Source organism: Tiliqua scincoides, chromosome 1 (assembly GCF_035046505.1).
Source record: "Tiliqua scincoides isolate rTilSci1 chromosome 1, rTilSci1.hap2, whole genome shotgun sequence".
NCBI classification, from domain to species: domain Eukaryota; kingdom Metazoa; phylum Chordata; class Lepidosauria; order Squamata; family Scincidae; genus Tiliqua; species Tiliqua scincoides.
In genome coordinates this window covers 294,550,219-294,578,001 of record NC_089821.1, presented here as the reverse complement: position 1 = coordinate 294,578,001, position 27,783 = coordinate 294,550,219, and the positions used below count along the sequence as shown (strand labels likewise).

At 43.4% G+C, this 27,783-nt stretch overlaps 1 protein-coding gene and 1 long non-coding RNA gene across 3 annotated transcripts in view; one reads left to right on the top strand and one right to left on the bottom strand.

The window, feature by feature from the left end:
- Positions 1-556: 556 nt before the first annotated feature.
- LOC136636854 (uncharacterized) lies at positions 557-5,828 on the top strand. Of its 2 annotated transcripts, none has more exons than XR_010793558.1 (3): positions 557-1,169; positions 1,869-2,230; positions 5,254-5,828. It is a non-coding gene; the product is annotated as an uncharacterized lncRNA (long non-coding RNA). The 2 variants fall into 2 exon arrangements; XR_010793557.1 differs by having other exon boundaries at positions 557-2,230; positions 5,254-5,419; positions 5,740-5,825.
- Positions 5,829-15,675: 9,847 nt separating this feature from the next.
- Positions 15,676-27,783, bottom strand: part of SLC24A4 (solute carrier family 24 member 4) — a 96,305-nt gene continuing 84,197 nt past the window's right edge. Inside the window, exons 11-18 of the mRNA XM_066612162.1 lie at positions 27,391-27,560; positions 25,353-25,464; positions 23,670-23,695; positions 21,537-21,770; positions 20,359-20,473; positions 18,825-18,937; positions 17,587-17,652; positions 15,676-15,828 (exon numbers count right to left, since the gene is read on the bottom strand). Coding sequence (XP_066468259.1) covers positions 15,676-15,828; positions 17,587-17,652; positions 18,825-18,937; positions 20,359-20,473; positions 21,537-21,770; positions 23,670-23,695; positions 25,353-25,464; positions 27,391-27,560 — 989 coding nt within the window. The remainder of the gene's footprint in view (positions 15,829-17,586; positions 17,653-18,824; positions 18,938-20,358; positions 20,474-21,536; positions 21,771-23,669; positions 23,696-25,352; positions 25,465-27,390; positions 27,561-27,783) is intronic.

The following is a 27,783-nucleotide window of genomic DNA, read 5'->3' as shown; positions in this document are numbered from 1 at the left end:
AAATATCATGACCATTATGTCAGATGCAAGGGAGGGCACCAGGATGCAGGTCTCTTGTTATCAGGTGTGCTCCCTGGGGCATTTGGTGGGGCTGCTGTGAGAAACAGGAAGCTGGACTAGATGGGCCTATGGCCTGATCCAGTGGGGCTGTTCTTATGAAACTGGAAGTGGGTTGCGATCGTTCTGTTTTCATTTTCAGCACCCTACAGAGGTGTCCGTGTGGTTCCCTGTACCCCAGGACACTGCTTCTTCAATCTGTGAGTAAAGAACAGCCCCTGTCCGTCCATCCCACCCACCCACCCCCTGACAGTGGTGTGATGCTGAGGATTGTGTTGCTAACATTTCCCCTCCCCCTCAGGAGTTTTACTCCCAAGGAGTTTGAGAACCCCACCCTAGTTTCTGACTGTTTTTCAGTTGTTTGGGACCTTTCCATCACTGCAGAGGCTTCTGTGATATCTCAAAATCCTGAAAAGGTTGCTGATAGTGCAATCCTAACTTGTGTTGGAACAGGCAGGCCAACAGGCCTGCATTGTATCCTGCACTAGTTTGGGGCTGACTAGCAGGCCCAGTTCCCTTTACCCTGGGTAACACTGCAGCAGCCCCAATGGGGCTACTCAGATCTGCACCACCTAAATCAGTGGCACAAATCAGAGGAGTCTGGGGCTGGCCCAGGCTGCCCAGGAATGGGGCTAGGATCCAGCATAAGTGCCCGCTCCTGGCCCCACCTCCCGCTCCCTGCCCGCCCACCACAGAACCATCCGCTGCCTGCCCTCCCTCAACCCAAAATGCCTTCTTCCTGCCTCCTCTGTGCCCTCCTCATGCCCCCCCGGCCCCTGCGCTGGCCAAGCTTGGCCAGCACAAATTCACCGGGGCCCGTGTCAGCGTGGGGAGGCCAGTGCACATTTGTGTGATGGCCTATCTCCTCCAAGAGTGGCGCAAAAGTGCTTTACAGCACTTTTGTGACACTCATCAGCTGACGCAAGCGACTTGTGCCGGCCAAGCAAGTGCTTTGGATTGCAACCTGAGTCACCCAAATGCAATAGCCATTATCCTTTTCATGGTTGTTTCTGGTTTCAGCATTTTCTTCTTTCCAATGGTTCAGTCAACAAAGGACCTGGCTATTAGCTGGCTCATTGGACTGTGAAGCTCTCTCTGGCTTTTCAAGAAATGTAAGAGTGGAAAATGCAAGCGACCACAATATTCAATCCCACAGCTAAAGCAGGGGTAACGTTCATAGGCTATAAAATGTGGGGTCTCACTCACACACCCCTTTGCCCATTTACCCAGGGGCAACAACAGAAGCACCTGTCACTTTTCAGAAGAATAGTTGCAAGAAGCAGGGCCCAGGGACACCATGAATATTTATGGCAGGGAAATTATCCAATGAATCACATTCCTGCTTTCATTTTGCCTTTAATGTTCACCCTCTTTTCCCTTCGTTCAAATGGATCTGTGCCTTGTTTCTATCCCTTGCACTTTTCCATCCCTTGTTTTGGGTTTTCTAGCCTTTCCATAAATTCTTTGTGCTGCTGCATACCTACATGGTCTGCATTCACTTAGGAGGGAGCAAGTTGCCCATTTTTTCAGACCATCATGTTCCTCTACTCTCCTTGCATAAAAGGGAATCCTCTCCTGTATTTTGGAATTTGCTGTTCACCTCGAAGGGAGGCTTGCCCAAGGCAACCACCTTCTGCCTCGACTTCCTAGTCTTGGGTGATGGCAGTGAACCACTTTTTTCCCGTTTATTCCCAGTTTACCCAGTAAGAAAAGTGAAGTGGGGGTTCAAGAGAGAAAGGTGCCTTTGATAACTGCAAGGTGCTGACCCTGTTTTGTCCTTTGTCCTTCCCTTACACCCCTGCCTATGTAAGGACACAAAATATATGCGGGGGAATCTGGACCGGCCTTACCATGAAGCAACCTGCACCAATCCTGTGGAATGGCCCCCTTGGAAGGATGAGCCCCCAAATCATCAGTCTGCTTCCCCCTCCAGCCTGCCACTCTGGTGGATGTTCTGATGCTCTTTCACATTGCTGAGAGTGAGTTGTAAGGGGATTCCAGCGGTGGCGGCCCTTGGAGGAAGAAAAAACAGCTGCCACAGGACCAGATCACATCTTCCCACACAGGATCTCTTTCTCCACGTCTAATGAAGAGGAGTAATGGATGCTGGGAACCCACTACACTACTCAGAACAGAAGCAGCACGGAGGAGCGATGCTGTGCCCTGAGCTCAAGTAAGTAAAGAGAAGGGGTGGGCATGCCCCTCTCATCCCCTCCCCTCCTCACACATGCTCATCTGTTTGATCTGATCTTGGCTCACAGCTACCTCCTCTGTGTGAATGGGCAGAAGTGACCTGTGCATGTGCTGCTCCCTTTCACCTGTTGTCTACCTGCCTTCCACTCCACCTGTTCATTCACTTTGCTGCTCTCCCCCCCCCCCCCCCCGCATCCACGAAAGTGCACATAAACACACAGGGGCTGCAGAGCTGTGGAGAGAATGGAGGCAGCACATTAGGCCACCACTTGGGGAAGTCACTGAACAGGTATCTCTTCTGCAGGTATCTCTTCTGGAAGGGAAGGAGGAGCGCAATAAGCAATTGGTCCCATCTGCACCAATGGATCAGACTTCACTGTGTCACCTCTGAGGCAGCTAGGTGGAATAGCTGCTGATGGAGGCAGGGAGGAGTGGCAGCAGAGGAAGAAACTAGTGGTTCTACCCTAACCACGGGCAAGGAAAGAAAAATCCCACTTCTCAGTCAATTGAGCCCATACTACACACCAGCATATGAATACACATGATCACTGGTGTTTATGCACATTTCCTACTGAACCCACTGAAACACCGCATAAAAGCAGATTTGTCTACCAAATTTTCCACCTGAACAATGCAACTTTCGACATACTTGCAGCTGTTAAAGTATTTTGTGCGCATGCTTTCCGAAAGGTTGGCAACCTTCAGTCTCGAAAGACTATGGTATAAGCCTACAGCACCCGGTAGTCCCGGGTGGTCTCCCATCCAAGTACTAACCAGGCCTAATCCTGCTTAGCTTCAGAGATCAGACAAGATCGGGCATCTGCAGGGTAAGGACATTGCAGCAATGCTGGTGATGGCCAAAGGAGAAAGCTATGACAAGAGGTGCATTTACTAAAGCACCCTCAGTTTTTGGGCAGATTGCATAACAATAATACCACATACAGTGGTATGCGAGTGATGGATGCTACATAAAGATGTTGAATGAACCGCTGTGGTCTCCTGGGCCGTTAATCCGTGGATTACAAGCCCTTTACAGCACAAACTCCTATTGTATAACTGGCCATCGGGGACTGTTGAGTCTAACCTTTGGCTGATTTTGCTCATTGGAATGGGACTTTCCCTCAGCACCAAGCCTCTTACCAGTTGTGTGGACAAAAGTGCTAACCTTTCATCTGGAAGAAATAATCATAAAATATAGACCCTGAATGAAGTACGACCTGAATGTATAAACCGGTCTGCTGAGCCTGTGACTCCCACTGTTGGATTCAATCAGTAGAGGAATCTATGGGCTACCAGTGAGGACAACCTTGTCTTTTGCACTGTGGTTGGGACATATTTGAGCTCCCAGGTGTCCAGAGACACATGAAACTGCCAAACAGCCCAATTCTACCTAAATCCCCATGTGGCCATGCAGTGGCATTGGAAACAGCTTCTGCTGCATCCCGCAGGGGTTGGCTGGTGGAGCTGTCCTTGGGATAAGGGGACATTTCTCCACTTGCCTCAGGGTCTGCTATAGTAGCTGCAGTGGGTCAACTAAGACCTGCAGGCAGATCAGGCATGAGTTTGGAAATTGGCATGCACCACCACAGATCCTGTCCCCATTCCGGGTTCAATCCACCCTTCTCCCTGCCCTGTCACCACCCCACACCATCCCCCCACCATGTTCATTTCCCCTCATGCCTCCCTTCAACCCCCAGTATGATAGTAGGGTACTTGCATCCTGGATGATTGTGTACTGGCCAAGTGCGTCCTGGTCATTGGCTTCCTGGACATTCACACCTGGATTTTCATTTTTTTTTTGGTAGCTTATTTGCATCCCACTACAACAGGGCAACAAACAACTGGGGCAACAACATGTATATATAACATGGAGCAACAAACCTCATGTTATATATACTAAGCCTCGTAACCCAACCCTAACCCTACCTTTGTGTTTTAAGAATAAAAAAGTACATATAATGGAACATAAATGTCTATGATGCAAAAAGAATGGATGCAAATGTCCAATATCAGGACATATCTGACACAATTGTCCAGGATGCACTGGACCAGTGTGGGCTTACCCGCTCAGATGGGCCTCCAATGTCCACTGGCATGTTCAGGAAAGCTCCAGCCTTCCCACCAGCATGCTTGCAGCCTGTGCCCTCAGAGGGTTGAAAAACATCGCTTCCAGTTTCACAGAGTTGTTTTTATGCCCTTAGAAGGCAGTCTGAGGGTCAGGAAAGCCTCCCTGGCCCCCAGAAGGCTTTCTAAGGGCATCAAAATGTCATTTCTGGTTTCCTCCAGAAGGGAGGCAGGGGTGGAACTAGTGACGGGGGGGCAGCAGCCGAGCTGGTGGGAGAGGTGGCAGCTTGTGGTCATGGCCCTGGGTGACACCGGGGCCAGGATCACCACTGGTGGGACTAGCAAGGACCTGTCTCCCCCCAGCCACTTAAGATCACATTTCATTCTGTTCATTAGCCCAGGGTTATATTTCTTGGTGTGATGGAATGCTGGAAAGTGCTTTCAGATAAGATTTTTCTCCCTTATTTAGCCTCGTAGGGCTCCTTTACACTATTATAATGTGAATATTGTTCTCACACCAGTCCCTAAATCCCAAAATGTTCTTTTCAGACTGCTGAATATACTTTTCCTGAGAAAAACATCATATTCCTTCTCAAGTTGTCCTTATATATTTTATTGACAGTGTACATATGTTGATATATAGTGCCGTACAATACTGACTGCTAGGTTTCTGTTAAATATAAATCTTCTGTTTATATTAACTATTTTTTTCTCTTTTTTCACAATAAAAATAATCAAAATTCATGCCAATATTATGTAACAAATTATCACAATTGGATTTTTTTTTTTTAAATGACATACATATCTGTACAAAGAACCCCATATCACAAAAGCATTCACAGTGCATAAGGTCACAGTCATTGAAAAAATAAATAACATGATAAATAGATCTGTGTAATTTACAGTTTACAAACTCATCATTTTCCATTCTCCCAGCAGCACTATAAAAAGCGTACCATGGTTTTCCCAAAGAGGTACCATCACACTGCATACACCTGTTGAGTGTGGGAACAGAAAGGAAATCTACGTGGATCAACAGTTTGTTCTGTACTCAGAAAGATCCCTGAATCACTTCACCCAACAAAGAAGAGCTTTGCCAGAAAGCGTAAGTCATTGGAAACAAAACTGCTGCTTTTTGAAAAATTATATATAGTTTTTACATATGATTGATCAATAAAGGCCATAATCTTGCTGCAGTGTGAGATGATTCTCAGGAAGCACTGGTCTTATCTGGAGACCTTGCCCACACTGTTTTTGATTTCATCACCATTCAAGGTCACCAAACATCAAAGCGTATTGCACTCACAGACCTAAGAAATCTACATTCTTTCAGGGGAAACTGAACAAAACCGGATGCCTGTGATTGTCTTTAAAGGGAGAGGAAATGGACATGAGCTCTCCATTACAATCTTTTTTTGTTTTTAGAAAGTGCATTAGATTTGAGGAGGACAGCAGAGTGGAGAACATGTCATCTACAGTAATGCATCAAAGGGACATTTGCAACATCCATAACCCCCGAGGTCTTGCTGTTTCCAGCAGCTAATCAGGTTTGGTGCTTTGTACAGACAAATCGTGCTCCAATAAACCCTGATGTTCCTCAGAAGCGTTTCAGGTTTTTTTTTTTTGTTTTTTTAATGTAAGACCAGAAAAAGCAAACTCCCCTGAGTGGGGCGGGGGGGGGGGGAATTCTACCAATGCCTATCTTCTCCTGTAGGGGAGTGTTGGCTCTGTACCAGGCCTGAGCCAAAGAGCCCTCCCATCTTCACTGCCCCATTAACTGCAAAAATGGGGGGAGGGAAAGTTTGGTGTTTTGAGGGGTTGGGACAGGATCTTGAGAGGGGTGAAACTTACCAGCACCAATGGCACTCCTGGTAGCTTGCATCCCATCTCGACCCGTCCCCCCACAAGCCTGCCTCTGAGTGACACTAAGCTTTATTCCATAGTATTGTTTGGTGGAGGGCTGGGAGAGTTCTGGAGGGTGAATGTGATCACCTGTCAGCAAGCAGCACCACAAAACAGAGAGTGGCAGTGGGGGAAAAAGACAAAACTTAAGCTGGTTTCAGTTTTTCCTTTTGCTTTCCCCTCCTGCCCAATTTTAAGCTAAAAGTTCTCCAATGACAACTTTTGGCTCACCCTTAACTAGGGCACAATTTCAATGCAAATCCAGGAACCTGGTCAGTGCCCCACATGCACCTTAACACTTCCCAGAATTCTTTGCAACACGCTAGGGCTCCTTGGCTTTCAAGCTGATGTGATAAAGGATTCCCTGATGGTAGAAAATCAGAAAGCCACTGGCTCTAGGGAAAGTATATTCAATAACCTAGGAATGTAATACAGAATTCAAAAAACATTTTTAAAGAGAACATAAAACCAAGAAGCGAACTGCATATGCTACCAACTTTCAGGGCGATGATATTCTCGTTTAGCAGCCAGGAGCTGCCTGCCTTGTTCACGTTAAACAGTATTAATAGCAATGTTGCAAGTGACTTTTGGGGTAGGACACATTTCTAAGAGCGCAATCCTAACCCTTTATGTCAGTGCTTTCCAGCACTGATATAAGGGCAATGCAGCTCCGAGATAAGGAAACAAACATTCCTTTACTTTGAGGAGGCCTCTGTGAGTGCCACCCAACTGCAGGATGCAGCACATGTCCCATTGGCACTGCTGTGCCAGGGCTGGAAAACACTGACGTAAGGGGTTAGGTTTGCACCCTAAATCTATCAAATAACTAGCAAAAGCCAATTTGCAAACACTCAGAGGGCAATGCATACAGTCTGGTATTGTTTGAACACCAAGCAGCTAAAGGAGCCTTCCACTATAAAACATGGGACTGTAAGGTGCTGCAATGTCTAATAGCAAAAGTCTTTGGTTTCACATGGGCACAAATAGAATTGATTGTTTGCTTTAAAACAACCTTGGATTTGACCTTTTAATTTCCTGCATTAGCCTGATAATTCAGGCAGTGTTGATAATAAACGCAGTCCAAACTCAGATGAAACAACCTTACCTTTAATAATTGACATACAATTTCAATCAATTGAGGAAGAACCCTTTTGAGAGGAAATGAGATGTGAAAGCTAAGGAGGCAGAGAGGACAAGAGTGCTAATTTCTACAAGCATTTACCAAGCAATTCCACGAGATGAATACAACTTTCTGTACAATTTTCAATACAGTATAAAAACGACTCAGAGGAAACAAAAATAAATGGGAATTTTTTTTTCTGCTTTGTTTTGAAGTTGACCAAACAATAAAAAAATTCATAGTTGAGCTACTTATTCATCACAGCTGTGGTGGATGTAAGAAACTATACGTATATATGGTTTCTTACATATAAAAAAATAAAACTTGGCACAATGATGATGACAAGTGAACAAGCAAGCACAAAGAAAAAAAAGGGGGGATCTATAGGGAAGACATGCGCAGGTGGTCTTCCAGGCTGGCTTACAACCCAAGAAACACAAAACTAGTTCTTACATACTGTTTGATAACAAACAAGACCCCCCCCCCCAAAAAAAAAACCAAACCCAGGGCCTCATCCTGCAGTATCTATGCAGTTAGTTCTTCCAATTGGAAGAGTATCAAGTGAGAACACCTACTGAAGGACCAGGGCTGATGCAAGAACTTTTCAAACATCAAAATCAAAAGAACCCTGCAACATTCTTTCACATTGTGTTATTTGAGAGCATTGCAGAAAGCTGAAGACAATGTTTTTCAAAGAGAGTTTAAAGTGGTTTGAGACACTGCTTTCCATGTGGTCTGCACATGTGTTTCTTATGTCCCCCTGTTGCTTCTGATCATACAGGCTTTGCAGGCTGGTTTAACCCATTTTTGCCTGGCCCACAGGTGTACAAATTTGGCCCTTACTGAGTATATGCAACGTTGGGTAGAAATGGCTTAAACAATCTCCGAGCCTGCAAAACCTGTTTACTGAAGGCAAAAGTGAAATGGCTACATGGGTGACAGGCCATCTTTCAGACCATTTTCAGCTTTCTGAAAGAGCACTTCTCTCCCTCCAGCCCCAAAGAGAAACAGCTCTGCAGCTGATTACAGGCCTGTATCATTTTGACAAGGAGCATTCTTTCATAGGAACTCATCCCAAACCTACCCTGCACCTTAGTGGACACAAGAACAGTTTCATGTTTGATTGACTGGTAAGTTTAGGAAGACACATGGAACATGAATTCACTTGAAACAGAAACAGTAAAATCAAGGTATGCCTGATTACTTCCAAAATGTAAAAGGTAGTAGAAGGTCCTTTTTAAAGGAAAAAAAAATATATAAAGTGGAATAAAAATAAAAATGCAAGAAATGAAGACTTATCCTAAGCACTCTTACGTGAAATCAGATCTTAGTGAGATAAAAGGAACTGACTTCTAAGGAACAGGATCAGAATGTTCCTTAGCACATTTACTTGGAAGTAAGCACTACTGAACACATTGGGTCATATTTATGAGTAAATATGCACAGGATTGCCCTGCAGGTAGGCCCCAATCCACTTCGCATTTAACGAAAGATTTTTCTGCATATCTCAAAGGCTAACTCATAAACCAGTTGAGACATCCTAGGGCTAATTTGTTAAATGCTTCAGTTATGCAGGGACTTCTCATATTCAAAACTAAAAGCATGACTCTAGACCAGCGCTTCCCAAACGTACCCAGCTGGCAGTGCCCTTCGCCAGGGCTCAATCCTGGAAGTGAATGGTGGTGAGTGATGCATTCATGTCACACGGTTAGATCACTGGCCACTTGCAGGCCACTTGTTTGGCGACCAGAAGCAAGGAGACCAGGGCAGCTGGGAGGGCTTTTTCAAGTACACAGTTTTCTTCTTCAGTGAAAAGCACAACTAGTTTACTGGTTTGTGAATCAGCCTTTTTGAGGACTTCAGTGCCACATGTAAAAATTGTATCCATCTTTCACACATGCATGAAGCACACATTTCTAAATAAAGCAAATCTTAATGCTTAATCTATTGGCCACTTGGGTATCTTAGAAGGGAGACTTTCCTTCATTCAGGACTTATTCAGCTCCTAGACAGTCAACAAAACGCAAGACTAACTTGGCTAACTCAATCTAATAAACAGTTTGTACCCTTACAAAACATGTTTACAACTGTACTGGCTACAAAGCAAGATGTTAAGATTTTTGTAAGAGAAGGAACACATAAATCCCTGGGTGTCAACTGCCATAAGAAAATGTTTTTTTAAAAACTGATTTTTTTTCAGGTTACATGAAAAATTGTTTTAGGAGCAAACACAAGGCACAAGTCTTATATTAGCTTGGGAAAATCTTGGCAAATATTGCAGAAATATAGCTTCTGGGACTTATACCAATGTGGCAATCAATAAAATGCCAAGTAGTTATCAGGCAGCTCATCTTGTCTGCATGGCTTGGATGCAATAGGGTTTTGCACACGGATCAAGTGCATTATCATTATTAAGAATATTTATATACCACTTTTCAACAAAAAGTAGTTCACAAAGCGATTTACACAGCAAAGTAAAGACATAAAGTTTACGGGAATCTTCAGCACACATTGCTGCATTTGATTGCTGGTCATCACCTACAACAAAGTGTACACATTCTTTGGCAAAGTCTACATCTCTGTGTGTTTGTACACACATATGGGTACTGTATAATGTTTCATTCAAATACCAAACAAAAGAATCATTTTAACGGACATTGTTTTGGTATCTGCCCCAAAGTAATATGTAATTAAATAAAACAGAAAACTGGGCTGTGGCTTTTTAAAATCTACGGTAAAGTGCAGGGAACTTGCATATTTTCTCATGAAAATCATGACTACATGATATTTAAATCTAGTGTTTTGGTTTGGTTTGGAACTAATGGGCCCTGAAGCAAAGAGTGAGCAGGAAGGGAAGGGAAGGGAATTTGGATACATTCACATACCTTTCCTCCTCTAAAATGAGGAGAGAAAAGCACCAGTCCAATGGCTTTTAATATATAATGTGTCTTTGCAGGCCAGTCTCAGTTTACTAGTGGTGATCCCCAAATATGAGAAAAGAGGTTTAATTTTCCTCCTGGGTATATGAAGGTTTTCTCTAATGCCATAATGCAAATTCACAAGTGCATTTGTGCTTGAGGTTGTCCCAAACAGATCGTGCCTACATAACCAATAAGCAAGCCCTTCGTATCCTATTGGCATTGTTTGCTGTTATTCTGATAGTTCCCAAACTGACCAAGATCATAGTGCCCTTCTTTCACTGCACCCTCTTTTTCCTGCTCTCCCAGGCACTGCCATCTTGGATCGTGCAAGAATCGCACGAGATCTTGCAAGAAAAGTGTGAGTTCTCACAAGATCCAAGATGGCAGTGTCTGGGAAAGCCAGAAGAAGTGGTCACAGGGGACATCCTGTGGTGCCCCTGTGAGTTCACCATGGTGCTTGAGAGCACTGTGGTGCATAGTTTGGGAACCACTGGACTGATCCAATTAGACAAAAGGTGTGTAGATTTAAGAGTGTCATCTACCTCTGTCCTGAGGCTGCACTATAGGCATGCAAACCTCAGTTAGTTTGTAGAGACAACTGTTCCCTTTCTCTGGCACAGAAAACCACTGGCTAGAAGGGGGGTGCACTAAGTTTTGCAGAGAGCCTCCCTGCAGCATGCAAGCAGCTCCTCCCCATCCCCTCGGTAGCCATTCGCCTCTGTTCCCTCCCCCATGGCTCCACAGGGAAGGGGAGGAGCCACTTGCACACTGCAGGGAGCCTCTCTGCAAAACGTAGTGCACCGCCCCCCCCCCCCCCCCGCAACACCTCTGATGCAAACACAATGTCAGTTCAAATGCTGGCACAGCATCAGCAACAATCAGATGCTCTTTCACTTCCCATTTGTTGTGGCAGAAATGGGCCAGAGCATGGGCAGAAGGGCCAGCAAATCCATCTAAAGCAGCATTCAACAGGCTGTTCATTGGTTCCAGAGGCAGGAAGAGACAAACAAACCACCATCTGGGCTTTTTCAGGTGTATGAGGCAGAACATAATGTCTCTGTCACACTCTTAGATGTGCCAAATATAAGATGAGGACAATTTCAGCTTTTATGATGCAAATTACTAGTGCAACTAAAACCAATTTGTGGGACTCGGTTGCCAGTTTAGTTAATACTGATATGTGTTACAAAGACCAAAAGGAGATTTATAGACAGGTTTCTCCCTTTGCATAAAACTCTTCAAAATGCAGCAACTAATAATGAAGCATATGGTTATAAAGAAGATTCTTATTTACTGCACACTGCCCAGTAAAATGAATCATCTCTGTACAAGTTTGCTTTGAAAGGAATCAGCAGTTCTGTGCAATTGGAATAAATAATGCATTGACAGAACATGGGTTGTGTGGATGTTTACACAGACCATACTAAAATGTATTGTGTCCTCTCTCCTACTGTTTGTATGGATGCGTGAATGCCTCTGGGCTGTTTTATATTCATATGCATATGATCAGATTATTCAGAAATAATCTGATTACTAATTAGTCACTACAGAATCCAAACTATTCACACATGACATTTTTAAGCAAACACTTTAAGACAAATGACTAAAGTGACAAGTCGTATCTATGGATGCTCAACACTCATTAGGGAGCCAGGATTGGCTGCAGCTCCCTGTTGAGAGCGCACTCATTAGCAAGCCCATGTTTGCCTCCCTGTAATGTGTGAAATAGTTGTGTGTGATCCAATTCCCTTGAGAAATCTTGTGTTTGAGATGAGGTGGTTTGAAAGTTCTATACCTGATTCACACCTGATGTTGTAGTCATCAAGTGATGAAATACGCATATGCTAACCAGTCCCTATAACATACCTTTTGGCCAAATTCTAAAGGAGACTAGCACAGCTGGAAAAAGTATTCTAGCAGCTCTAGGCACATTCTGGATGTTGCAAAAGGTAACATGCCAGAGCATGCAGCCTGGCTGCTGCTGCAGGTAGCAAGTGGCCAAATCTGTGCACCTGTGGCCACTTGCCAGCACAGGTAAGTGTGCACAAGGGGCAGAAGGGAGGTGGCGGACTGGGATAGAGGGTGGATGGAACAGGATGGTGATAGGGTGGGGAAGAGAGTGGATCAGCACCAGGAAGGGGGAAGGTTTGGCGGCAGTAGCATCAACTGACTCCTAACCCCCTTCCCGACCTTGATTCCCTGACCTGAGTCCACATGGACTCTCACCAGCAATATCATGGGTGCAGGTCCAAGTACACCTGGAAGCCCAACATGGACTTACCTCCGGGAAAGGTAACAGACATTTCCTTACTCTGAGGTGGCCTCCAGAGGTCGAAACTCCGCTGCAGGATACACTGGGTGCTGCACTGGCAGTGCTGCTCTGCCATTCTTGTGATCCGCTATCAAATTCTTGTGATCCGCTAAATCCAGGAAGGAGGATTAAAATTTAAAACTGAGCCTAGGCCAAGGAAGAGAATGCCCTATTTTGCACTAATTCAAGTGTGGAGCAAGGGGCTAGAGCATTGTGACACCCCAGCCAGGGAAGTGCTATCCCTGTCCCTTTAAGGGATAGAGGAAGAAGAAAGGCAGTAGTGCAAGAGAAATTTTTTTACTTACAAGGAGCCAGCGCAGGAGTCCTGGGGAGTCTCGGAATCCCTCAGTAGGGCTTCCCGCACTTCCAAACATCAAAAAAAAAATTGGCACTTTCGGTTTTCATCACTAAACCAGAAGTGCGCATTTGTGTTTTTTTTAGATGTATGGAAGTGCAGGAAGCCCTATGGAAGGCTCCCCTGGACCCCCCAGGACTCATGTGATGGCTCCTAGTAAAAACCCTCCCATCCCCGGCAGCAATGCAATCCTGGGGGTTGTGTTACTCCCTTTGCGCTTCCTCTGCACATACTTGCCTCGGGTCTCAAACTTCAGAGAAGTTTGAGAACCAAAGTGTTGGGGGAACCTTTACAGCAGGAGGAGATTAATGTGCAGAGAGAGGAATTGCTTATTAGCTGAGATGTTAATGTAGCCATCAAGATTCTGAGGTGAAAATTACAGAGGTTTTCAACGCATTCTGAACAGTCCTGTTTGCTTCATACAATAAAACAGTATTATGTTGTTGATGCAATTATTGCAGGAATCCTGCCAAGTCATTGTTGTGCATGCAAAAATATATCTGATCAGTTTTTACCTCCATCATTTTTTTTAAAACATCCAATATATATTTCATTTTGCTATATATGTTAAAAGAATAAAAAGCTATGTATAAAGGTCTCTTGTGCTTCTTTAGAAACTCTCTCTGTTCATCAGCAGCTTTGCAATACATTATTTTGGAGTTCAGTAGCAGTATTAAAAGGTGCCAATGGGTTTGGTAAATCTCGGTTAGGATCACCATGTCAACATGTCATGTAACAGAGAACCACTTTAAATTTAACCATCTGCAACTTGCACTCATGTCTGAATTTCTCGATAAAGGTCAAAAACAGGGTCTTTTGCATTTCCTCACAGAGAGATACTTCTCATACTTCTAGATGTGGGTATAACTAATGCATCTTGACATGCTGGAGATGCAGGAGACTTTGCTTCAGACAAGACGCGAGAAACAGGACATGTGTGCTAGGCACTTCCTTTCCCCTGCCTGGAGTAATGTCCCAAGCTGCCAACAGTGCTATACTCAATAGGTCAGGGTCATTTCTCAGTCATACCCATAGACCTGTTTCATATCTGATATATGCTGGTGAAATAGAAACTGGATTGTGGCCTTAGGGGATTAAGAATCCAACTCAGATGGAAAGTTGGTCACGCATTGCAAAATGTAAATTAAGCTAATAATGGTTCTCGATGTATTTGAGAACCAATCCTGCAAAATGTTGAGCAGGGCAGGGCAGCAAAGCAGCACGCGTGTAACTAATTGGGATCCTTTTTGGTACCCTCCAAGCAACTGTCCATATTCTTGAAGCTAAAGAGTTTCTCAACTGCTTTACTGGACCAGGGGATGGACCACTTCAGGGTCTGGCCAGTTTCAGCGTGTAATGATCTTCACAGTGCTGACTGGGCAGACTTAGCCTATTGCCAAAAGAGGGCTCAAATGTTCTGTGCAGGAACAAAGGCTCATATGTGCACATGTTCCACAATTCTGACGAATGTCCAGGTCCCAACTTTGCAAAGCAGGCTGACTTTGTCTATCACGTTCCTGCTGACCGGCCCCCTGAAGTCTCTGCTAAATTATGGGCCTACATTGAAAAAGAATGGCTGGGGCACACCACGAAGGAACTGCACACAACTGCTCTGCACTCAAGTTCAGCCCACGTTTCAAGCCACCTTCAGGTCTGTAGAGATGGGCCTTCGAAGTGGAACAGCAACAAATAGGGGGATTGTGCAGCAATTTTTAGAACAAATACATCTACAATGAAAATGAAACAACTCCAATTTCACCTATGATGACCTGGAAGGCATTTGGACCAAAGACTTCTGATGATGACCTTTCACAACTAGTGAGGCAGTCTTCAGGATTCCGGTCTTTCGGTTTTCCTCTAACATTATGGGGAAATGCTTATTTTACTAGTGGTGGCACATGTTTTGACTGGTAAGCTTAATATACCATGTACAGCCATGCTTGATATTTGCAATTGTTCTTAACCGATTACAGAACAGCATGGGTTTATTTAATTATTTTTTCCTTCAAGTATGGCTATCCAGTCTGCAGTGTTTCAGTTTCCATGATTTTTGGAGTGTATCATCAGAAGTGCTGAATTATCCATTTCCTGCTCTTCCTCAGTATAAATGTCTTAAGGTCTTTCACATCCTTTTGTTTTTAAAATAAAAAAGTGTGACAACGTACTACTGAACACCACCAGTGATTCCTCAGTGAAAGTTCTCTATAAACAGAGCACTTGAGAAGGGTAAAGGAAGGTCTTTAGTAGTGCATGTTATATAATAAGTGCATTAGAACCCACTGGCTGAGCCAAGGTAAAATTCTGACCCATTCTCTTTAAATGGGCCAAGGTAAAATCCTGACCCATTCTCTTTTCCTCTTATTTGGAAAGCCTTATGCCAAAAAAAGCAAGGCGCCGGTTCTTTTCCAGTCTTTGTGTTAAATCATGAAGCTGATGGACAACTGTCTGCCTAAAGAGACTGGAAACCACAACAGACGTTTACTGTTTCACTGCAGGGCATTTGCAAGTTTTGCATGAGATCCACAGAGCTGCTTGACGGAGAAGTAAATCCAAATAAGAAGAAAATGCTTTGGTTGCCTTAAACTTGCGTGTTATTTAAAGAAAACGTCTTGTTCTCCTTCCAAGTAGAGGAAAAGTGCTTGGAAGGTGATGAAGCAGGAAAGACACTCAAATTTTGGATAAGAAGCAGGTGCAAAGGTCTCCCGTCATTTAGAGCACGATGCAACAGGACGACGCCTCTTGGCAGTTCCTTTCAATCATCTTCTCGGCACATTGGAAAGTTGACAAAAGTGAAGACGTTAAACTCTATCAGTATTGAGAAACACAGGAAGATGCAGTAAAGGACAAGCACGTAGATGCCCAGTTTCCTGTCAAGTTTCCATTTATTGAAGTGGATTCCACCCACCTGTAAGAACATAGTGCAGGAGTTAATTAAGAAGGAAACAAATGCTACAAGCTAAAAGAGAGTCTTTTAAATTGGAGTTCTTTTCTCTCTGTCTCTTTTTTTTTTTTTTTTGCTGCTCTTTTTAGACTAATGTCATTGTGAAAGCTTTAGTTGTTAGCATATGTTGCTCTGAATGTTTATTTGGGAAAAGCAGCTATAAGAATGAACAAAAAAAATGAAGAAACAAACATCTCCCACCCACTAAAGTTGAGTGTTGGGAGAGTTAGAACAGACAGAAGAAAATATTTCTTTACCCAGTGTGTAATTAGTTTGTGGAACTCTTTGCCACAATAAGTAGTTATGGCATCTTGCCTGGATGCCTTTAATAGGTGATTGGACAAATTTCTGGAGGAAAAGTTCATTATGGGTTACAAGTCATAGTAGGTATGTGAAAGCTCCTGGTTTTAGAGGCAGGCTGCTGCTGATTGCCAGATACAGAGGAGGGCACCAGGACGCAGTTGTGTCTGTTGTCTTGTGTGCTCCCTGAAGCATTTAGTGGGCCACTGTGAGATACAGGAAACTGGACTAGATGGGCCTTTGGCCTGATCCAGTGGGGCTCTTCTTATGTTCTCCTATGTATTCATTAGCTTTTTCTACATTTCTGTGCTTGCTATGGATTCTCTACTGCAGTGATTCACCAAAGTTTTAGCATTGGGTCCCACTTTTTGGAATGTCAATCTGCTGGGACCCACCAGAAGTGATGTAATTAACCTGGATGTGACGTGATGGCCAAAGTGACATCATTACACAGGAGAATTTTTAACAACCCCATACAACATCAAATCAATTAATTAATTAAGTTAAAAGTTTACAAGAAATATAAGTCTAAAAATGTATTAAAAATAAAGAAGAAACCCTTCCAAGTAGTTGCTGATCTGGTTAAAAAAATTCCCCAAACATCCCAAAGGCTGCAATCCTATCTACACATATCCAGGAGCAAGCCCTATGGACTATCATTGTTAAAAGCATATATATGGTAACATGTTTTGGGCCCTTTTCTAAGCTACCCTTTTGGCCCATTTACTGATCCTATTTTTGTCTTACTTAGTGATAATCAGGCAAATATTACTTTAGCAGTTGCTTTATCCCATATTATTAAAATATCCCCCCTCCCTAAACTTTTTTCTTTTCTTTTCCCTTTTTCCTGTATTATTCCTATTTTCCTTTTTATGCTTAAGTATTTTATTAGTGACTGTTGTAGTGGTCACCTGTTTATTTATTATATGCCAGAAAAGGTATTATTGTATTGTATTACTTGTATGGTAACCTGTTAAAAGTATAGATCTGTAACATTTCCCCAAATGCAGTCACATACCATGGTAGCATCAAGTCCAATATATTAAAAATAAAATATAGATTGAGATGAATGCTCTGCATTTCTGTTTTTAACTCTGGAATGTTTAATACAGTATTTTTATCCCTATGTACATTGCCATGAGTGCTTTCAGTCAGAAAGGCAATGCAAACAAAAAGTAAACAATTAAATTAACTGTCCCACATGATGTTCTGATTCGGAGATGTTCACTGCCACCTTTAGTACTGCACAAAATGATGAGGAAATATGTCTCTTGAGGCTCTCTGCAGAGCTAAGCAAGCACTGGCATCTACAAAGCATGGATTGCTCATATCTCTAGGGAAGCTTGGTCAGAGCATTAGAATCCTACTGTATAACTGTATTGCAGAGGCGGGGAATGACTAACACAACAGAAACACACTTACAGTAAGAGCTACAGATCCCAGGAGAAGCACCACAGAGTATACAAGTCCTTTGCTGTTGATCTTAACCTGTCAAAATCAGAAAGGAGAAAACAATCTATATCTTAAAATACTGAACACGCATCAAGGATGCACTAGAAAGAGAACTGCTACAGGCTGTGAAACATTGTGCATTTAAAAAATAATAATTAACATAATTCAGTCCTAAGCCTTTGGCTAAACAAAGTCAACAGAAAATTGAAAACCTCATACAACCTTTGAGGTTAACAGGAATTCTGCTTTGGACTTCAGCAGAAAAAGTACATATCACAGAGCAAGAGTCAATTAGGGCACAAGGTCTACCTATTGTGTTTAATGGGACTTACTCCAAGGAAAGTGAGGTTAGGATTGCAGCCTTAGTGATCAAGCTCGGTTTCCAGAGCAAAATATTAGCTAGAAGGCCCAGAGAGAGATGCAGTTCTTTGGTGGCACTCTTCTTGACTGACATGAAGCACAGAGAACAATGCTGAAGCTTTCACAACAGCAGGGCAAGTAATGCCATCAACTGTGAGGTCTAAAGACCCATTGTGAAGAATTTGACTGGAGTTGAGGAAGCTTCAGACAGACACACTAAAGCATATAGGCAACCCATCATATTGAACTATTCAGTGCCTCAGAGCAAAGATGGTCCAATATTGGCACCTCAGAGGTCTCCGTGTTATTGCAGAAGTTTCTCGGGAATCCTGTCAAGTTGTGTGTGGGCCACTTCTCTGAATCTCTGCCACACCTGGTGAGGCACCACTTCCAACTCAGGTGGTGCCCAGCATGAAGTGACAGCATTGATCACCCCACAGCAATGATCCTCAACTTTTTTCATCTCATGACTCACTGAGAAGGCATTAAAATTATCAAAGGCACGCCATTAGTTTTTTTGACAATTAACAAGGCACACTGCACTGCAGGATGGGGGCTCACAACCCCCAATGGCCCTGCTAATATATGACACTCTCCCGAACTCCCACGGCACGCTTGCAGACAGTTTGCGGCACACCAATGTCCCACAGCAGTGGCTGAGAACTGCTACCCTACAGGGCCAAACAATCCTGACAACAGTGTTGCCCTGGCTGGAGATCTGCCCACGAAGGAGCATGGACTAGGACGATCTAAATCCCCGAGAAGGGAAAATGGTTTTGATAGGATTTATGTACATTTCTTTCTGTAACAGAAGATTTGAAAAAGAAAATAAGAATGTATATACGTACAACTGAGCCATAACTAATCACCATAGTCTGTAAGCCCCATGGTACTCCAAGACCCACAAGGATGTCAAATACATTGCTGCCTATTGTATTCGACACGGCCATGTCGCCAAGGCCTGAAAAACAAACACTTTTCCAATGAAACCAGCATTTTGATTAATAGAAACAGACGTTTTCTTAAGCACCCCAATACATCTTTGAAGGCTGATAGACACTGCATGGTGAGAGGAAGCAACAATACACACCAGACCAGTTTGCTCAAAGAAACTGCACTGATTCTGAATGTCCCAAAGGGTGGTGCGGTCATTTTGGGGCTGGTCTCCTTGCATCAGTAGTCCCCCTCATACAACACAGTAACATGTTGAAACTGAATAAGTAGACTTTCCAAAGCAGTTTGTGACATGGCCCTGGGGGTGTGTATGTGTGCGTGTGCACAAAAGGGGGAAAAAAATAAAACATTCCACTGAGCATGCTCAAACTCACTTGGCAATGCCCCCCAATGGCTCAACAACGTGTTGGGTTTTTGCTGTTTTAATGCTCCTTTTAAAAAAGTTTTAGTGTTTAACTGTTAAAATTAATGTTTTAGAGCCCAATCCTGAGCTGCCTGGCACGTGGGGCTGCAACAGTGCCAAAAATGGCTGCCGGAGTATCCTGCGCACTCCAGGCAGCTGCTGCCTCCTCCTCAGGAAAAGGGAACTTTCGTCTCCTTCCCCTAGGTGAACCGAGTCACCATGCAATGGGGCTACTTGATTCTATGGAAGGTTGGTGTAGAAGCAAGAGACTCCATGTTGGGTGGCCAGCCCGACAAGGAGGCTCTGGATCGGGTGGAGCGAAGTTCCACTGGTCCCACCTCCCTCCTGTCCCGCTTCCTCCCCCCTGCACACCTCCTCCCTGCCTCCCCCCATTGCACCACCTACCTCTCCACTGCTCGGCAGTCCGTGTGACCTCCGAGCGGCAGAGCTCCAATGCTCTGCCAGCACTAGCCCAGAACTGGTCAGCGCTGGGCTAGCACCAGCGGAGTACGGGTGCTAGGGCCCACAAAAGTGCCTTATGGCACATTTGCGACCATACGCACTGGTGGTAAGCCAGTGCACACTCCTTAAGACTGGGGCCCTAATGGCTTGTTATGCTGCTTCCCCCCCCCATGCATTATTCATTTGTTATAAACTCTGCAAGCTGCCTTGGGCATTTGCTTTGGCATGGGAAAGGCGAAATAATAATAATAATGCCTAATTAATTCATTTATATTATCCTTATGCCCCACTTTTTATCCTGAACAGGTTTCCCAAAGCAACTTTCAATTTAAATAAAAAGAATGGAATTCAGGGCTGGCTGATGTTAAATATGTCATCCTAAGAAGTAGCTCTGCAGAGTCTTCTCGCAGCTAGATACCTTTTCCAATGCCAATTCTAATATTTTGGACACATACCGCTTCTTAAATAGCATTAGCTCCATCTGTGCATAACAAATGCAATGGATCTGTCTACTGAGGAAGAGAACAGACACAGCATTTATCAGAAACCATTGCAGCCCTCACCTTGTCTTGCTACTATTAAACTGGCCATGCAGTCTGGCACACTGGTTCCTGCAGCTAGGAAGGTAATGCCCATGATAACATCAGGAATCCCCAGGGTGTATCCAATCACCGTAACCTATGTGACAAAGGAAAACAGTCCTTGAAAACAATACAGAGTTTGGTCCTGCACTCTCAAAAAGATTCATGTTTGACTCTTTGAGTGTGGGGGTGTTAATATGAATCAAGCGAATAAGTTTAAGCATTTCAGCAATGAATTGCAGCAGTAACCTGACTAATCACCTAGAACAAAACAAAAGCACTTGCAAAAGACAGAGATAAATGTGGAGAGCGGCAAATCACTTCTGTTTAACAAGAGATATTTCCAATGGGCTGTGCTTGTGTGAAGTAACACCTAGACAATATCTGGGGTGTGGGTCCTTTCTAAATTTCTACGTAGGAAGCTCCCTTCTATTGAATCAATCTAGTCAGTCTGGTAGTGCTTCTTCAGGGTCTCAGACAGGGTCCTTTCACAGTCCTACCTGGAGATGCCAGGAACTGAACCTGAGCCCTCTACATGCACAGCAGCTGCTCAACCATTAAGCTACTGCCCCTCTCCTGACCATAGTTCTCCTCTAAACTTGCATGCCTCTCTTCCACTGATTAGACTCAGCAGGAAGTACACATAAAATTGGAGAATGTGGGGTAATAAGAACATAAGAAGAGCCCTGTTGGATCAGGCTAAAGGTTCATCTAGTCCAGTTTCCTGTATCTCATAGTGGCCCACCAAATGCCTCTGTAAGCACACAACAAGATACTGCATCCTGTTGCTACTCCCCTACACCTGACCTTTTGAAGTAACATACTTCTAAAACCTAGAGGCTGCACATACCCATCAGGGCTTGTAACCTGTGATGGACTTTCCTTCTTTTCTCTTTTTGAAAGGCATCTAGGTCAGTGGCCATCACCACATCCTGCAGCAAGGAGTTCCACACATTAATTACACACTGGGTAAAGAAATATTTTCTCTGTCATGAGTATGTCTATGTCATCAGTAACAGCAGTCATGTGTGTCAGGGAACAGACTGGCTACTATAATGACTTGACTGTTATTTTTGTCTGTCTACAAGCTTTGAAGGAAGAAAGCAAGCAGCATTTGACACTTTTCAATTGGTAAAACAAGTAACCTTGCACCCACTCACCAGCCACACCATAAAGTAGGAAAACAGAGCAATCCATAGAGTGGATAAGACAAATGTCAGCATGAAAAAATTCTCCCAGCGTGGTTTGCTGCAGTTTGGGATGGTGAAAAAGAGGAGGAATATCAATGGCCACGTCAGAATCCATTTGACTTTGTCCATTTTTCCTTCTGGATAAAGAGAAAAGGGAAATGGCAATTTTGCCATTGCAGTTTCTTGCACAAAGTTATACTTATACTTAAGCACAAGATGAAACTTAGAAGAAAATAAAATTAAGGCTAGTTACCACTGTGCGTGTGCATGTGCGTGTTTGAGAGAGAGAGAGAGAGAGAGAGAGAGAGAGAGAGAGAGAGAGAGAGAGAAAGCACACTTGAAAGGAAGCGGTTTAACACCAGTTCCAAATTTTGCATTTTGAGAAGTGTGAATTGTATAAGACGACCCTGTCTTTCTTCTCAAAATAGCAGACGTACATGAAACACCATCCCTTTGGAAAACAAAAAAAAGATATGAATATGGCATTAATTGGCTTCCATTTGGTCCCAGCAGCATTATTTAGATTAGAGCAAAGCTAGTAAAGCCAGCTTCAGGGGCAAAAAGAGTGGGTGATGGAAAAGTTGAGCATCCATCTTCCACCTGGTTAAACTGGCTCCTATTCCTTAGCTTACAGTTGTGTGGTGCAACATAGGTCTTAAGACAAAGGTTGTGCCACTCTTACACCTACTTAGTGCTCGAAATCAGGTCTCTGAACACTGCCCGCTAGACCATACTAGCACAGAGAAAGGAAATTGTGGTACTTATTACCAGCAATGCTAAAGGCCAGCTTGTGTCCAGGATACGACAGAGCAAATATCCACATAGTTCTGCTAATCACAACAGACATACATACAAACTGTGTGTGTGGGGGATGGGGACGGGGGACGACGACTGTGTTATTTCAGAGCTTTCCTGTTGAAGGGTTAAAGAGGCAATAGCTATATAGTTTGAACTGTTCAAGACGGCCAGAAGAGGTAAACGATAGAAGAGTAGGAAATAATTTGGCCTTTGACAAAGACACTTGAAATTCTCTGTGTGTGTGTGTGTGTGTGTGTGTGTGTGTGTGTGTGTGTGTGAGTGAGAGAGAGAGAGAGAGAGAGAGAGAGAGAGAGAGTGCTGCACTGGACAGGGGAGTAACAGACACTAAAAATAACCAGGGATTTTAAACCACGGGTCTTTACGGCTCTTACATAAGCTCTTGAACTCCTAAGTGAGCCATTTCTCTATTATAGTCTGTAGCAAAACAGCTGAGATCCAGTGTGGTCAGCTCTGCATCAACTATCCTAAGGGATGTTCTTAAAAAAAATGCTGAATAACCAGATTAAAATTATGCTAGCAGTGTAGCCAGAGGCCCTATGCTCACTTCAAAAACCACTGTGCTTTCTTTATAAAGTGCAGGATGTAAGAAATTCTATGTTGACTTTCTCTTTCTTCATTCTAAGTTCCATTTCTTAGTTAAAAAAAAAATGTCCTGGGTCCTAAATAATGTCCCAAATGGTGGTGGTTATGGGGAGCTAGATGCCAGTGATGTCATTTGCTAGAAGTACACATTGCACCATATTATTAAAGGCAATCGGTTTTCCAATGAAACACAATAAGTAGGATATAATTTGGAGCACAGTTAAACTAATAGGTAAAACCACAGATTGATTTTAAGTTGTTGCTAGCAATTGCTTTCAACCTTAAAGTTCTTAAAAACATTTGTGTCTTATTCATGCCAGTGCAATGCAGTCATTTATCCCCAGTGGCTGGATAGGATACTATAGCTGGAGGTGACCTTGTCATGAAGCAAGATTGAGCAGCTACCAGATACCTGCTTCTGCTTCAGCTGGACTGAGGATTTGTGGTTGCTTGTTATGCTGGCAGTAGTTGTTTTTTTTTTTTTTTTTGTTAAAGGTGAAAGATTAGTGTAACTTTTTGCATGAAAAGCAAGACAAATCTATAAAACAAAAAATAAAAGCAGGGAGTGGGAGACAGATTTGATCCAATGGGTGCATGCTTCACACATGGGAGCCCCATTTACTTATGCCAATTGCGCAATGTAAGCAGTGAGACTGGGGTTTGTTTGGCCCAGTCTGGGAGTCTCCTCCCCTTTGAGGGGACTGGAGGAGGTCTGGGAGCTGGGTGGTCTTGAGAGGGCTCCCAGGGCACCAGTGCCCAGCGCTCTTCCTCCTTTGCATGTGGGCACAGTACTGACATTTACTTTCCTCTTTTTGGTCCCTGGGAAAACCCCAAGACAACTAACGATAATCAAAATTAAAACAAAAACTACCTATTAAAAACAATAAAACAAGAACGAACACATCCTCACTTTTAAAAAAAAAGAGGCTGCAGCAAAAATTAGCACAGGAGAGGGGTCAAAAGAGCTCACAAGCATGGCAAAATACAGAGGCTTTCCCCAAATACCGTCAGAGGGGGGTGAGGGAAGCCTCTTGTAGCAAGGAGATGCGGAACTGAAAAGGCTCTGTCCAACAGCCCCATCAACTGCACCTTCAGTGATGCTAGAATGAAAAGACCTCCAAAGATGCCTCTGGGCTGTCCAACAGTGGTGGTACTTGTGCATCGCTGTCATTCATTTTAATGGGACCTGTACAGGACAGCTTCCTGGGTGCATCCCATGTTAAACTGTAGAAAGCTTCAGATACAGTTATCACAACCTATTCTTGCTATATTGATTTCAATGGGACTGGGAGAACTTACTTAATGTTCTGCTATTCCACAGAAGCTGCCATTATTCTTCCCTCAAAAGTCATGTTGTTCTGCATTGTTAAATTAGAGGTGATGAGTTAACTGAGGGGGAAAAGTAATCTCTGCTGTGCAATCCTGACTTACATTATCAATTTGTGAAACATTATCAGGCCTGGTTAGTACTTGGATGGGAGACTGCCTAGGAATACCGGGTGCTGTAGGCTTATACCATAGTCTTTTGAGACTGAAGGCTGCCAACCATGGAAAAAAGTACTACTCATAGAACTACGATGCATCTCCTCACAAACCTTTGCTCACACAGAAGAAATTCAAAGTGAGATCAAAGGTGGGTGGGAGGGAATAGCAATTAAACCTAGCTACTTCATCACTCTCTGTCAAGGTCTCCATGTTCTTTTGGAAACTAGTTCAAATTAATCTGTGCAGGTCAGGGGAAAAGGGCATGTGGCTGCAATTATCCAAATTCAACATTTATTAGGGGGGAAAAAGATACTCCAAGCTTGCAATTCCAGGTGAAGGAAGAACAAATGGACAAGAAATAATCTAGGTGCACCCTTGAGGCCTGACTTATGTGATGCAGACAGCCATTTGGGGCACATATAGACAGAAACAGACAAGGTTTCATATCAGCAGAAGTGTTTTTGCTTCCCACAAAAATTTTGAGAATTGTAGTTTCCCGAGGAAGCTGACATTTCTCTATGAAAGACCCTGAGTCCTTTCACAGAACTACATTCTCCAGAGCTGCCTGGGGAAAAAGAATGGTTATTAAATCTTCACGAACAAGAGGTGTTGGAAAAAGAATTCCTTAGAACTTGCAGATTACAAATGACAGGCAAGTCGGACATATAGAGTCACCCATATGACTTTGTAGAGGAAGCCACTGAAGCTGTCTGGGCATAAGCCAGTGTGCATGCCATTGAAGTTAATGGAAATGTGTGCAGTCTGATGACTCATGGGAAGGGGGAAGCTTGACACCCCAACACTTTGGCTAATGCTCCACAGCAAAGCAGTCTTCTCATCTTATTAAATCTGCAATGTGCCTTTCAGATTTACCTGGTGGTGAAAATGGAGACAGGTTACTATGCTCGTTCTCTTCTTCTTGGTTCTCGACATGGATGGCCCCGTTTTCAATATTCTCATGTTTACCATTTTGGGTCAGTTTGCCGTTGGCAGTGTGGATGAGTCGCTGGCGCTAGAAGGCAGTGAGATCAAAACCACTTAGACCTGTGACCATTGCAGGGGAGTTTTCCAATCCTGCCTATTTTTGACTCATTGTATATAATTTTTCTAGGGCAACTTTGAGCAATTCTGTGTTTAATATCCACCAGCTAACCATATTTAACTCCTTGATGGGTAGAATTCAAAGATTCCTTTGGGGATGTGCAACTACTTTCATGTTCTTGGGTTCCCCCCCCCCCCCCCCCAAAAAAAACCTTGTATGATATTAGAGTGTTCCCACACTACTGTACATATTTAGTTTTAAGTTTCTCAGGAACAATATAGTACACATAATACCAAGAATCAAAACAAAAGCAATCCTCCTCTCCACTCAATATCATCTCAAATCTAACTCTTTTTATAGTTTATGCATCCCTATACCTGAAAAGATACCACAATAAATACAGAAAAAACAACATTTAATAGGCCTAGAATACAGTAAGTTTGGGATCTTCTGTATGCTTTAGAAGGGCATCCTGGTTAACAGACACTTGGCCAGGCTAGTCAGAACACAGCCTACCTTACAGCCTAATAATCCTATCCCTGGTGGCTCCGCTGGGTGCAGCAGCAGCACCAAAATGGCTACCGCTACATCCAGCGGCACCCCTGAGGCTGCCTCAGGAAAAGCCCAAAGCGCCACAATGGAGTTTCTCAATTCAGCGCTGGTTATTTTTTTTGGTACAGACTTGAGAGCCTCCGTGTGGGGCTTTGCAGCCTAAGATCCAGTGGAGCAGCACAGACTGGCTGCCAATGGGGTACTGCCAGCAGAAGGTCAGGAGTTGGGACTTTGGCAGATATAAGCAGTACTGGCATCCACTGTAACTGGGACCTCATCTACCATGCCCCCAGCAAGCCCCTCAGAGTTATGCCAGCAAAAGAGCTGACATAGCTTGAGGAATCCCATAGTGAACCAGGCAATTGTGAGGTGGTAAGTAAAAGTTTTCTTTTCTTATCTTCCCCAGCCGGCCTTTCCCCAAACTGGTAAACAGGAAGCAGCAGAAGCTGCACTGGTGGCTTGACATCATGCGCACTGATAGAGGATTGGGCCACTAGTTAACTTTAGTCCCCCACCTACAGTGTGCTAGCTAAGCATTTGTGCAGAAAGAAACTAAAAACAGATATATTTAGTCCCCCACCTACAGTGAATGTTAAGAGTATGTGTTGCTAAAGTGTGCCAGCAAGGCACTGAAGGTAATAGCCCTCATACATTGTATTCTCCAGAAATTGGCCTCTGCTGGCATACTGCCTTTGAATGCGGAGACTCTATTTAGCCATCATTCATTCATTTCATAAACCTTTATTGGCATTAGAAACAGTTGAATACACAAGGTAGCTTGCCTTCATTTACCCATCCCAAATAATAGTTCACGACCGACTATGTTTTTTGATAACTGTCACCAGTAAGACCGCTACCAAGTTTGTAATTACTTCAGAGCTATCCTCAAGGAGGAAGCCCACACGTATTTAGCCATCATAGTTAATAGTTCCTGACAACTCCATCCTCTGTGAATATTTCTAATCTCATTTTTTTTAAGCCTTAAAAAGCTAGTGGCCATCATTGCATCTTGTGTTAGTTAATTCCATTGGTTAATTAGGCATGTGTAAATAAGTGTTTCAGACAACAGATTAGATAACCAATATGAATTACACATATTCATCCCTCTGTTACCCTTACTTCTCTTAATCCCTCTCCTTTTCCATTCTTCTTCATAGGCAAACTTTTAATTGTACATTCCAGAGGGCAAAGAGCTGTTTTTTTTTTCAAAAATATTATTCTGTAAAGCATCATATATTCTATTCACTGCATAAAAAAACGCATAATTGCCATTAGCTCACTTCCAAAACTAAAGAGTTATTAAATAAATTAGCATTTTAATTGTTCTCTGCCTTTTAGACTCACCTCATTAATTATCAGCCTACTTGCCATTCGTAGCCTGGTTCTCGGTCCAAACTTATTCGTGATCATGATTCGTAGGCCTGCTTCAGGGAAGCGGAATTTTGGAGGACTGGAACAAATGATCTCATCGACCATCACGACAGAATTTCGACCATACTGTTGTGTTCCCTTCACTATTGACCACAATGCCAATGGTTAGCTACAAAATCTGCTTTACTCTGTGCTTCTCCTTGCCCTATTTGCCCTCAGTGGCTCCTTGACTTTTTTTGAAAGGTAATGCAATCCAAAACCATAAAATTCTTTAAAAGTTTAAAATCTTTAAAGGGATTTCTATCAGCAATCAGATCAGGCTGCCTGCCAAAAAGGACATTTTGCCAACTTAGGGCAATCATTTCA